Raw genomic sequence first — 12658 nt, 5'->3', positions numbered from 1 at the left:
ATCAGCAAAATACACTTTTGTTTTTGCATGCATTCTTTTACAATACACTGGTACAGTCAAGAAAGATGTGACACAGCTGCTCAGAGCTCAAGATTAACTAAATATTAGTGGCGGAAAATATCAACGATTTCAATGACGGGCAAATTAAATGAATATCTACTGCTTATGCTGTAATAACATTTCTATGTAAGCCTACTTGAACAATACTACAATAAGGCACATCTGGTTGTTCAAGTAAATACATTTTGATTATGCATGTGGCTTAACAAGAACATAGGGGAGACCCTTGCTTAAGAAACAATAACAGAATAACTTATTGGACCAAAACCAAAGAGAGATGAGTTTTAGCCTAAATGTCAGGGAAACAGCTATCAACCTGGGACTTAGTTGTGTAAGTGAGGCTTCACTATATATAGTTCTGAACTAGGCTAAATGCAACTTAGATTTCGACTCTTACCCACTCTTGGGTCAGAATACCTGGACTGACATTAGAAACCTTAGCAATTCTATCAGCGTGAGAGTAACTTATTATTTAATTTTAGCTTACTTAGACGGATTTTGTTGTGGATACCCCCTAAATCTACCACCACTTCCTACCCCATCTCACTCTATTTCTATCCTTTTCTTCATAAGGTCAGTTCATTCTATCACTTGTATGGCTTTTTAATCACTTTGTTTATGCATCACTGCAATTGCACTTTTCAACCAGGTGATGGCAGCACTTTCATTCGTCTTGAAACGAGCAATTACCAGAGTCCAATTGGGAGAATCCATTGGAAGGGAAAGTATGTTATTTATACCTTGAACATCTCACCGTCTCATCCGCCACAGAGAAAGTAGATCCAGTGTAAACCCGGTACTCAGGAAACAAGAGGACCAGGTCACAAGCAGGACCCTTTGTGATGCTATGATGTTTGTGCAACATTGTGAAGTAGAGGCTGGAGAGGAAGCATCCAGACATACTTACTTTGGATAGTAAAGAAATAACGTCCTATAACCTTTTTCAAACTTTTTTCTCATAAGGACTACTATGTTCCCGACAATGGGACTACAAAATGCGCATCTCAGATATTTTTGCCCCATTGCGGTCATAACGTTTTGTTTCATGCAGGCTGCATAAACAGTAAATAGTTGTCACATTGAGCATGGTGGCTCAAGCTCACACTCCTGTCCACTCGTATGTATGAAATATATCCTAATGTCATTGCATGAAAATAATTGTCGTTCATGTTGATGGTGCGTCACTCTAAATGTTCCTGACGCAAGGAAAGCCTTTCTTATCACAGTATGTGTACCGTGCTAAAGTAGATAAGAAGGGAAGCACTGAAGCCCCTTTCCTTAGCATTTACAGAATTCCAGCTGCCATTTACACATTTCCGGGTCATTTCAGTCAGCTAGGAATCTTCTGAAACTAGACTATTGGACCGCAGCCCAGCGTTAATGTCCTTTCCCTGGAGAATCCCTCTTCCATCACTGGAGTCATCTTGTCCCGTTTGGGTTTGGTTTTGAATCTTGATAGAGACATAGCGCTTTATGTGTATTTAATTGAAAAGTTATCTTATTCACAATAGCACTTATTGTGGTCTTCACATATATTGGCCGAGGCGCGGTTATAGCCTTTGCGTAATCTGTTAAAAAAAATAGTTAAAGTGAGGCAAATTATTTATTTGCAATTGTATTACTTTATTAGCTATGTGCTGCTAATCTTGTTTCCATAATGTTTGGATGACACACACACTTGAAGCCTGGCTGAAACCCATCTCAACGTCTCCTCCTTGCAGGCTCCAGGCAGGAACTACTCTCTCTCCCCTCCCGCCAGCAGAGTGTCGTCTCTGGGTCGCCACCAGGTCTCGGCCTCCCTGTCCCCAAGGCCTCACGCTCGAGTCTCCACCGCACCCCCAGCAGGGAAGCAGGGCGCCTGGCCGGAGCTCCGTCTCAAAGCCCCTACGCCCTGGGAAGCCGCCTCCCGCCATCCCATGGGCCTGGTGGACGAGGCGTTCACCCACCAGAGCCTCCACCAGGCCATCGCCTCCAACGTCCGCCTGGCCGTGGAGCGCAAGCTGCTCCCGGAGCCGCCGGACGACTGGAAGGCCCGGGTGTCGTACCAGCCGACCGCCGCCGCCCCGAGGACTGGCGGGTTTCAGAGCCAGTCCTGGAGCTACAGTCGCAGCCGGAGCCAGGGTCGACCTCCGTTGCCGTCGTTTGTGTCGCCTCCTCCCGCCGGCACGAGCAGCGTCGCGACACCCGGGCGCTACTACGGTTCTCTGCCCAAACAGTGGCGGCCTCAGCCGGGCACGACGGACCCACAGCTCCGGTCCTCTGCGTTGATGTCCGAGTACCGAAGGCCCTCGGCCAGGCCCACCTTCACGGCGGCGTACAACAGCAAAACCACGTGGAGCTGCAAGCGATAAGTGACACACTCGGAGTCAAGGTGGTCGTTGACGTTTGGGCTTGAAGTTCGTTTTACACCAGGCACGATTTTGCTTTGCACTTTTCTTTTGCAAACCATAGAATGAAAACATAGTTTAACTAACGTTGAATTTCAATACACATATGAAGCAAGTTATATTTTAAAATATCATAGATTTTTAGGTTCACTACAGCCATCAATTCACAATATCGTTGTATTTTGTCGTTTCGTTCATACGCGTCGTTTCTGATGTAAATTGCTTTTAGTAAACTTGTCGTTTAACCTAAATAGGGCTATAATATAACTTATTGAGGTTGATATTTCAACAGTAACGCATTGTTTTGGATGGAAATGACAGATATAAAAGAGTATTGGAGTTGAATGTAGTTTATTGCGTCTTTGCTCTACATCCAAAAAAGGTTATTTTAGTGTATTTTTCACAGTAGCACCTCTTAAGAAGAGTCATTGGCATGTTGTGAATGGTAGAGTGCACATTATAAGTTTGAAAATAATTTGTGCTTAATGTGTGGGTAAGTGGATGAAGGGAAATGGATTGAAAGATTCCTTAATTGGAAATTAGTTGGAAATATAAGACATTAACTCTTGCTGTATTTTTGCCATGCATCACACAGCCTGTCTTATCGATTGCAATATGGCTGAACTGAAAAGCTTGAAATTGATGAGCGTTTTTACGATTTGTTAGAAGATGTTAAGAGTGGTTGGTGATTATATTGCAGCTGCAATATAACTAGAGTTTGATACGTTGGGTGTATTATTTATATACAATCAACACGATTCTGGTGTGATTCCAGTTATCTATGTAATTCTACTACAGTTGAACCATTTTGCATGCTGGGCTGTGAACGTTTGATTATCCTCTCCTCTCCTCTTCCTCTCCAGTTTTATTAAAATCTTGAGCCTGAGCAATTTTCTCCTGATTTATTTGTTGTGCTCCCATGCAAAACATCATCTGTAATCAGTTTCAGTGAGCAGCGACGTGTTGCGGTAAACTGGGCAAAGGCTAAATCCATAACCCGCCCTGCGGGAGGAACGCAAGCCATTTGTTATGTAAACCCCACTTGAGATTATTTCATTATTATTTTGCTATTTTTTTATAACTTTTTTCTTACTTTCCGCTCATCAGCATGTTGTTGCTAGACAACGAGAGACTGCTGGTACAGGAACAATATTAGCATCCTTATGTATCGGCATGGAAGCTTTTCCACTGCTAGACTTCAGGCAGGTCCCCCTAAATGAGCCTTATCGTGTGTAATTACCTTCTGTGTGCAAAGCAGTGAGTCTATATTGAATTTCCTCATTTAAAAAGCAACTAGGGATTTGGGAGAGAGTATGATGCATAGATGTGCATCCCTTATAGTTGCTGCTTATGTTACCCTCATCACGGTCCTATAGGCCTATAGATGGTTTGACATAGCTTCACCCGCTATCCTGATTCAAGTGATTTAATGAAGCATAATACAGCAGACAATACTGTATCAATAACAATATAATTAAAGCATGCAGAGGTGTATCTCATGACATAATGCCACCTAATGAGCTGCACCTGTTTGAGACTATTGAATCAATATTCTTAACAGATATAGTTTTTATTTGGTCATAATTTGCCCTGTGCCTTTTTAGTTTAGATTTTTTTAATGGTTTCTCTCATCCGGGCAGTGTCAAAAACTGCACTTTTTCCCGTGGTTTGCCGTCATGCCCTGCTGCACCTTGTTAGTGAGGCTCTTTGGGGGGATGTCTTTAGGAGTCACATGCCTCCACATCCAACCGGGGAGGGGGGAGGGGGTGGGCGCGGCTTGTTACCTTGGAGACGGTCGGTTACGTAACAACAGGGGGAATCTGGGGACGGCAAAACACGAGAGGGGGGGCGCTAGTCAGTGCTGTAGTTGTAGATCATAGTTTTTGAAATTGATTTGGAAAAGCATGCAAGCAGTATCTATGTATGCTTTCTATCTTAACATTTTTTGGATGTAAATTCATGAAGTGATTCTCAAATATTTGTATACTTTTTTATATAATATTTGCCACTCAATATATATAAATATATATATATTGTAATTAAATGTATACATTGTTATATTTAATTTGCATACAGTAAACAAGATGCATAAAAATACAATTAACTAGGATTCCCAACAACACAAATAAAAGTCTGCACTCTGATCCTGTCCTTGTTGAACTTCTTAAACAAGAGTACCTGTATGCATGAGTACAGACCAAACAGCAGGCACTGTACTGCCGGAACACGACCTTGGTTTCTATTATAAGTTCCAGAGTAAGAGTCAAGGAGACGGAGAGACACAGAGAGAGAGACACACACAAAGAGAGGGACAGAGAGAGAGAGGGACGAGAGAGAAAGACAGAGAGAGAGAGAGAGAGAGAGAAACAGAATGACAGAGAGAGGGAGTGAAAGAGAGGTTGTCAAAGACAGGGAGGGGGAGAGAGAGACAAAGTAAGGAAGAGAGAAAGATGGAGATAGAGAGGGTAAGAGAGAGGGTGAAGGACAGAGACAGACAGAGAGAGAGGGAGAGTCAGGACAACTGAGTGTAAGATTGAAGGCAGAGTGGTGACGGCACTCTAAATTTAGTCGCTTCTGCTCGTCTGAACTAAATACCGATGACAACAGACCCACTGACACCGCACCCACCCACTTATTCAGTCACTAACTCGGTTGGAGTCGCTGGCTGGGTGCTGACCTCCACCCCACCCCCCCCCCCACACACACACATACCACCTCCATGTCCACCCCCACCCCCCGGTTCCTCCACCCACCTACCAGCCAGACATTGGCACGCCACCTCTCGGGTTCCACAGCACGCACGATGACGTGAGGGGTCGCCACTCCCCCTTTCTCACCCGTCGGTCGGTGAGTCTCCCTTGACGACCTCGTGCTGGAGAGACGACCACGACCACCACCACTACCACTTCACCGACACACGCACACACACACACACACACACACACAGCAGACTTCCAGGTAAGGAGAGACTACTTCAAAATGTTTATTTGCCTGAGAACTTTTCCTAACAAATCCTAACCGAGCATGGCTGTCCTCGAGGAGTTGTGGCCTCACCTTCGCCCAACAACTTTATGCGTGTATGGTTTACGATGTTACCCGTCTTTCGTGATTTTCCGATGAAAATCGGCATGTGTGGTTTATTATTGACAGTTGACAATTTATCAATCAGTATTGAGCCTTAAATGACATATGATGAGGTGAAACTTTATTGATTACTGATCAGAAATTCAGGATATTTAAATATTGTTGCGGGTTTCAAGTTGAGCGCAAACAGCATAAGAAGGCCTAACTTCAAGGGTCACGACAAATAATGATGTAAAGTTATTGACGATTAACATTAAACGATATAGACTCCAGAGATCTAATTGTACTCCCCCATAGGCAGGATTCATTTATATACTGGACATTCTAGCTAAATATAGAGCTGCTTTATATACTCCAGATGGTGCGGTGAGGGAAAGGTGAAGGGGAAAATCCTGTGCGTGGGCCTACTATAGCTACTAAGGACCACCGTGGCCACGATGTACAATTCATCACCCCCCCCCCCCCTCCCTCCTACCTGCTTGGCTTGCACCACCTCCTAGCCTACTCCGTCTCCCGTCCGGCCCGCTCGCCACGTCGTCACCGTCGTCCCCATGTTCCTCCGGCTGTGTCCTGTTCAGCACACTAGGTGCATTCCAAGGTTTATTGATCACCCCCCCCCCCCCCCCCCCTCCCCGTTACCCTGACACGGCTGGCTGCCCCCCTCCCGAAAGAACCCCCAAGGTTATTCCAAGCGGGAGTGTTAACTTTGCCCTATTTCCCCCCTTCTCTCTCTAACGGGTCGTCCCGGCCTTGCCTGCCGTCCGTGTTAACGTACCCGGTGACCCCGAAGGCTCGATGATGTTGAATCGACCCCCCCCCCCCCCTTCCCACGCTCCCCTGTCACCGGCGTGTCCCCCCCCCCTCCTGTCCGTCGTCGTGCCTTCGGGCGCCCTGCGCTTGTTCCTTGTTTCACTCTGACCGTGTGGGGTGTGTGTCGCTGTCCGCTCTCCAACTGCCTTCCCTGTCCCCTCTCCGTCCCCTCCTGCCCCTCCTCAACCCTCCTCACCCGTCCTCACCCCTCCCGCCCGTCCTCACCCCTCCAGGGGGACCCCATGTCGCAGTTCTCGTCCATGACGACCAACGAGAGGAAGATGCAGGCGGCGGCCATCAGCAGGGAGATCTACGGGGGGGAAGGTACGGCTGACGCCACACGCTGCATTCACACTGCTACGACCCCCACGCTGACCCTCTGCCTGCCTCTCTCTCTCTCTCTCTCTCTCTCTATTTCTCTATCTCTCTCTCTCTATCTCTCTCTGTCTGTCTCGGTCTCGGTCTCTGTCTCTGTCTCTGTCTCTGTCTCTGTCCCTGTCTCTCTCTCTCTCTCTCTCTCTCTCTCTCTCTCTCTCTCTCTCTCTCTCTCTCTCTCCCTCTCTCTCCTCTCATGTTCCCCTCATTCTCTGAAGTTCTGGCTTAATCTTCTTCCATAGTTCTCTTCCTCCTTTGGGCGTTTTGACCTCTTTTTTACTTTGAGCGCGCTTGAAAAGCGTAGGAGAATCACTCACTTGTGAACTCATGCAAGTCAGATACAAAACTACTGCAGTGTACAAACTTCACAGGGAGAGGGGTGAAGGGTCAAGATATGTGGGCTCCTTCTCCTGTGTTAGACGTCATCATGTGAGACTGTAAAGTGGAAGAGGGGATGTGGGGGGGTCATATAAATAAACTAGATCTGATACCCGTGTTTAAGCTTACTAGCAATTGTACAGTTACTCGTCAGCTCAAATGGAGCTCATTAAAAAGCGGTGAACACACAAGGATATAAATTCTTTGCACACACACGCACACACACACACACACACACACACACACACACACACACACACACGAACACACTTTTGCTCCCACTCTGCCATGCACACATAAACACACTCACTTGTATGCACACACACGTACACTCGCTCCCTTTACTCGCACACACACATACACACACACACACACACACACACACACACACACACACACACACACACACACACACACACACACACACACACACACACACGAGGTATCAACTCCCCAGGCCACAACTCGCCGGCCAACCCCACCTCGTCTAACGCGGGCCTGCTAAAAATAAGCGAATGAAACATTTTATTGCCGCAAAAGTAACCAATCGCTTTGTCGTTGTCCTTTGAACAGGCTGTCCAGGGGTGGGGGGGGGGGGGGGGGGGGGGGGGGGGGGGGGGGGGGGGGGGGCGGGGGGTGCGGACAACTGTGTCAGTGACTCATTGGGCCTGGGGAGAGTCTGAGGGCTTCAAACAGCTGAGAGATATTTTGGCAAATAGGGTGGCAGCCACTTGAATGAGGATCCACGCCATCCACATGATCCGCGGGGTGTTAGCGAGACCCAAACGCTAAACAAGCTCCAGATTTTATTGAGCGGAAGGCGTCGGATTATCATCTAATTTGATTATCGTGTCATCAATGCGGGGATTGGGGGAGCGTGCCGCTGCGATGGGTGATGGATGATGAGGGGGAGAAAGGTTGATCCGATCTCAAAGTGGGGATCGATTGTTTTTGGACGTTTCAATTCATTGGCTCAGGGAAATGTGTGTGTGTGCATGCAGGGAGCTGGCGGGCAAATATTATCGGGAATAATAGTGCAAATAATATTATTTCTGCAAATGATTATGCACAGACATGCTTACAGTGCTGCGTTGGTTAGAAATACTCAAGTGTGTGAGCGTAGTGTGTCTTAAAAGTGTGTCTAAAAAGCACCGGTCAAACAACCACCAGCGTTGAACGGCGCTTAACGAGTCCTTACGGCCGCTCGGATGGAACGACTGACCCCCGCATGGCCTCCCTAGACCGAACGGTCTAGAACCACCATAGCCTCCTGGGTTTTTGAGCCAGAGGCCGAAAGGTACTGGGTTTGATCCCCAATGTCCGCAGACTTGAGCTAAGCTACTGTTGCGTTTTTTCTTGAAGAAAGTAGTCCAATCCTTGGTCGCTTTTAACTCACTTTATTTGTTAAAGTAGGCTTATTTCGGTGTGGTAACTATGAAGCAAAAGGGAGGGAATTTTATCTAACGCGTGTTGGAATAATATCGGTCACTACTTCGAGCCACGGGCAAAGGCCAATGGCTCTTGGCCGGGCTCCTATTGATTCTGGCCTCAATCTGAACTCCGTCCTGGATTCTATCAAGTGGGCGTGGCCTATGTGGAGTGGGCGTGGCCGGCGTGACGTAATGCCTCCTCCCTCCTCACCTGTCTAAAGGTGCTGCCAACTGTGGCTGGAGTAGTTATTGCAGCTTATGTGTTCGATCCTGCTTCCTAGTGGCTATGTGAGGGTAATGCAGCTTGTGTGTTTGATCCTGCTTCCTAGTGGCTATGTGGGGGCAGCTTAAAATACGTAACACTACCCAAACCCCCCCCCCCCCCCCCCCCCCCCCCGTACCTCAATACATTCGCTGTGAATCGCTTTGATAAAAGATGGCTGCTATATGACCCGGAGAAGTGACGGGGGCGTTGTCTCTGCCTCCAGACGTGGAGATCGACCTGGGGAAGAAGATGTGCGTTCCTAAGGACATCATGCTAGACGAGCTGTCCGTGGCCTCCAACCGTGGCTCCCGGCTCTTCAAGATGCGCCAGAAGCGCTCGGAGAAGTACACGTACGAGAGCATCCAGAACCCGCCCGCCGCCCCCCTGGTGAGTGTGAGCCTGGGAATGAGCTCCTGCGCACGAGAAGCCCTCCCAGACACATGTGATGCAGAACACACAGTCAGGGCACGATAACCATTACATTAACATTAACACAATAATTATGAATATGTTGTTTTATGTGCAAGGTCTCAAATGTACATTTTGTTCTAGAATGAATGAGGTGATTCCTTCCCATATTTGATTCGTTTTCATTCGTTTTCAATGTTTACATTGACATTCAGCATTTATTTGACATTGCAGAACCCCATGTACTCAGTCCGCAACAACAAGCCCTTCTAATGCTTCCACCGACCTATTGTAGGGTTTTCTCATGGGAACAGCAGAGTGGAAGGGGAGGCCGGTAATAAAGGATCATAATAACATGGACAGCCGAGAGGAGGGGAAGCACTGCACCTGTGGTCAGAGGAGCCTTTAATTGGCTGTCCTTTTGTCTTGAGACGGGCAGCCTGCCAAGATGTCCCTGTTTCTCCTCCGGGAAACCCTTAGCATGTCAGGCAATCCATACACTGAGACGTTCACTCAAATGAAACCACCCCCCCCCTCCGTCCCTCTTGCAAAGTAATAGGCGACCGATGTATTGACACGTTCCCCTCTTGTTTGGTGTACCGCATGGCAACCCTTGTTCAGACTTAGCGCCCTTATGTGGTTAAAGACACTGAAGACTAGTTTTAACTGTTTACTTGGGATACAGTGGATTCACCATGTTCACGATGAAAATGTAATATTTTTGCCTTCATTCGAAACATGAGCTTCATCGATGTATAGATTACATTCCTTTGGGTCCCTAATCACATTCATCTTCTTTGGGTCAATGTAATTGGTTTAAAATTGCAAAAATCACGATACAATTTACTATAGTTTCATATATTACATATATTTATGACATATATTGTATTATATTTCATACATCATATGATGTAATAAAGGTCTACACTATCTTTAACATGTGTAAATTATATCAAATCAAATATTGTTTTAGGTTTCAAGTTGCACCCAAACAGCATAAGAAGGCCTTTTAATGCACCAACAAACCGCCTTGTCTCCTTTCTCCTCACGCTTAAAGGACGGAATCGTCCTTGAAAGTCAGAACGGCGACACAACGGAGGGTCAGAACGGCAGCTCTGACCCGGCCCCTGAGACAGGACCTGAAACAGCAGAACCCAACCCAGAGAGCATTGCACCAGGTAGGTTGGACTAAACACAATACATCGCGGGCAAGCATTACAGGAGAAGGAAATCCCAAAACCCTCTTTTCACTCTTAAAGCAGTCCATCAACGTCCACGCCAACCTCGTCTTTTCTTAATCAAACACATTCCCCCTGTTGTCGTAATTGTTGTGCTAATGGCTCCCTCTGTGTGCATCCTAGTCTATTGACATTTCTACATGCCACAGGCTTGACTACTTCATCGTTCACATCATCAATTCTCCAGCACAGCATGTAAAGGTCAAACCTTCCCCGTGAATCTTTCAGCGGGGTGGATAAATGGGGAAAACAAGCAGAGGATAGTGCTGCCTAATAGATGAACACCCTTCATTCCCTAAAAGCTATTTCAAACCCAACACACACAAGGGTCGTAAATCATCAAATTCATGATCATGGGATGGTTGAAAAACAAGCAAGTTAGTCAGCATCGTGGCTCTTATCTGCTTGACTTCCTGTGTGCTTCTGTGCTCTCCGGAAAAAATGTCATGTTTTATTTTGGTCTATTTCTGACAATTACATTCATTTTGTGTGAAAGCCATCTGGCGTGGTCACACTTTATCCACGCGTGTGTCAGAACCTTAGTCACAGTGGTCACACACAATACAACACACATACACGTACACGCACGCACACACACACACACACACACACACATGCGTGCCACTGCATAGTGGTCAGAATTGACCATCGTGCTACAGATATAATGGTTCTAAAATGACCTTTAGGGGTTGTGACTCCATGACTGCGGTCAGCTGAGAGCTGTTGGGCTGGAGGTGTGTGGTGCAGCAATTACAGCGCAGTATTTACGGTGGACTCCAGTGTTTGGATTAGGATTCATGGGTTTGTGTAGCTTTGACCTTGTTTTGATTACGTGGGATAGTGTTTGCCTGTCTGTTTACCCCTTGCTCCAAACCACACATGGCTTCTTGTGTGTTTGGATAATGCACGCACGCAAGAATTCCCCCTCACACACACAGTCACACACATGCATGCACGCACGCATGCATGCACACACACGCACGCACGCACACACACACACACACACACACACACACACACACACACACACACACACACACACACACACACACACGCACACTGTCATTTACGCACACAAACCCCGTTACAAGTTGATTACTTTGATGTTGCCTCACCCCATCTCTTACTATAATTACATAATTACCCCTGGCCACACACAGGAAGTGCATGAGGCATTTCCCCTTTTCCTCTGCCGCTGAAGCTGTCAGGATGGGTCGAGAACTCACCTCCTTCCGTTACGGCAGCCTATTAAGTCCTCGCCCCCCTAACCCTAAACACTGTGATTTAACAAGAGTGAGCTAATGGATTGATGATGACTGCTGGTTATTCCTGGAGCCTACGATGACACACAAGCCCAATCCCCCCCATCTTCCTAGAACATAGCTGTCCCACATAGTAGTCCCAGGCAGTGGCAGCAGAACTGAAGACAGCACGTATTGGGTATCTCATCGGAAAAAGCTCCTGGAATAGCTCGGTCATGAAGGTGTCGTTGATTGCATACGAAAAAGATGAATCATAGAGTCGGTATAGACAGAGCACCCCAGGGATGGGAACCATAGATCTGTGACATGTGTATGTGTGTGTGGGTGTGAGGTGTGTGTGTGTGAGGATGTGTGGGTGTTTGTGTGGGTGAGGGTGTGTGTGTGTGTGTGTGTGTGTGTGTGTGTGTGTGTGTGTGTGTGTGTGTGTGTGTGTGTGTGTGTGTGTGTGTGTGTGTGTGTGTGTGTGTGTGTGTGTGTGTGTTTGTATGTGAGTGTGTGAGAGAGAGAGGTATATCCCCATCAGACTCGTACCACTCCTACATGTTTGTACTTGATACAACAGAACAAATCGTCCCTTTAAAACGTGGGGCTTTTTTTAAACCCTATTCCTAAAACAAAAACAAATCATAATTTGTCTTCTTCCTCTCGTCATTGCGTGTTCATATAAGGTACTCTGAGATAAGTGCACCCTTCCTGTCTGTCGACATCAAACCAAAATGTCTCCCCCCTTAAAAGAGAGTTTCTGAGGGCTTTCACAAAGTGTTTCAGTGTTTGGACGCGGCTGTTTCCGCCAAGCGCGCACTCAGGAAGGCTGATTGTTCACAGGGAGAGGACGTGACACCCTGCGTGCGTTACATAACACCTGGGAACCCTGCGAAAGGGTGCTGTTAGAGAGGGGAGGGGGGGAGGGGGGAGGGAGAGGCCAGCCGTGTACACACTCGCACGCACGCACACACACGTG

The 12658-nt window shown here is 47.1% G+C and overlaps 2 protein-coding genes across 2 annotated transcripts in view; both read left to right on the top strand.

Annotated features, from left to right (window-relative positions):
• Positions 1–63: 63 nt before the first annotated feature.
• On the top strand, positions 64–3333 carry LOC115529635 (synaptopodin-2). Its single transcript, XM_030338496.1, has 2 exons — positions 64–1177; positions 1782–3333. Exon 2 carries the CDS (start codon positions 1977–1979, stop codon positions 2409–2411), a length of 435 nt encoding a protein of 144 aa, XP_030194356.1. The 5' UTR covers positions 64–1177; positions 1782–1976; the 3' UTR covers positions 2412–3333.
• Positions 3334–5262: 1929 nt separating this feature from the next.
• myoz2a (myozenin 2a) overlaps positions 5263–12658 on the top strand; it is a 9615-nt gene continuing 2219 nt past the window's right edge. The window contains exons 1-4 of the mRNA XM_030338492.1: positions 5263–5405; positions 6575–6665; positions 9013–9176; positions 10255–10375. Coding sequence (XP_030194352.1) covers positions 6584–6665; positions 9013–9176; positions 10255–10375 — 367 coding nt within the window. The 5' untranslated portion in view covers positions 5263–5405; positions 6575–6583. The remainder of the gene's footprint in view (positions 5406–6574; positions 6666–9012; positions 9177–10254; positions 10376–12658) is intronic.

The sequence above is a fragment of the Gadus morhua genome, chromosome 17 (assembly GCF_902167405.1).
Source record: "Gadus morhua chromosome 17, gadMor3.0, whole genome shotgun sequence".
In the NCBI taxonomy this organism is placed as follows: domain Eukaryota; kingdom Metazoa; phylum Chordata; class Actinopteri; order Gadiformes; family Gadidae; genus Gadus; species Gadus morhua.
The sequence above is the reverse complement of the archived record's forward strand: the minus strand, read 5'-3'. Positions and strand labels throughout refer to the sequence as shown.

Bases quoted from the DNA above. Each gene is read 5' to 3' on its own strand.
- LOC115529635 (XM_030338496.1), top strand. From the start codon at position 1,977: ATGGGCCTGGTGGACGAGGCGTTCACCCACCAGAGCCTCCACCAGGCC.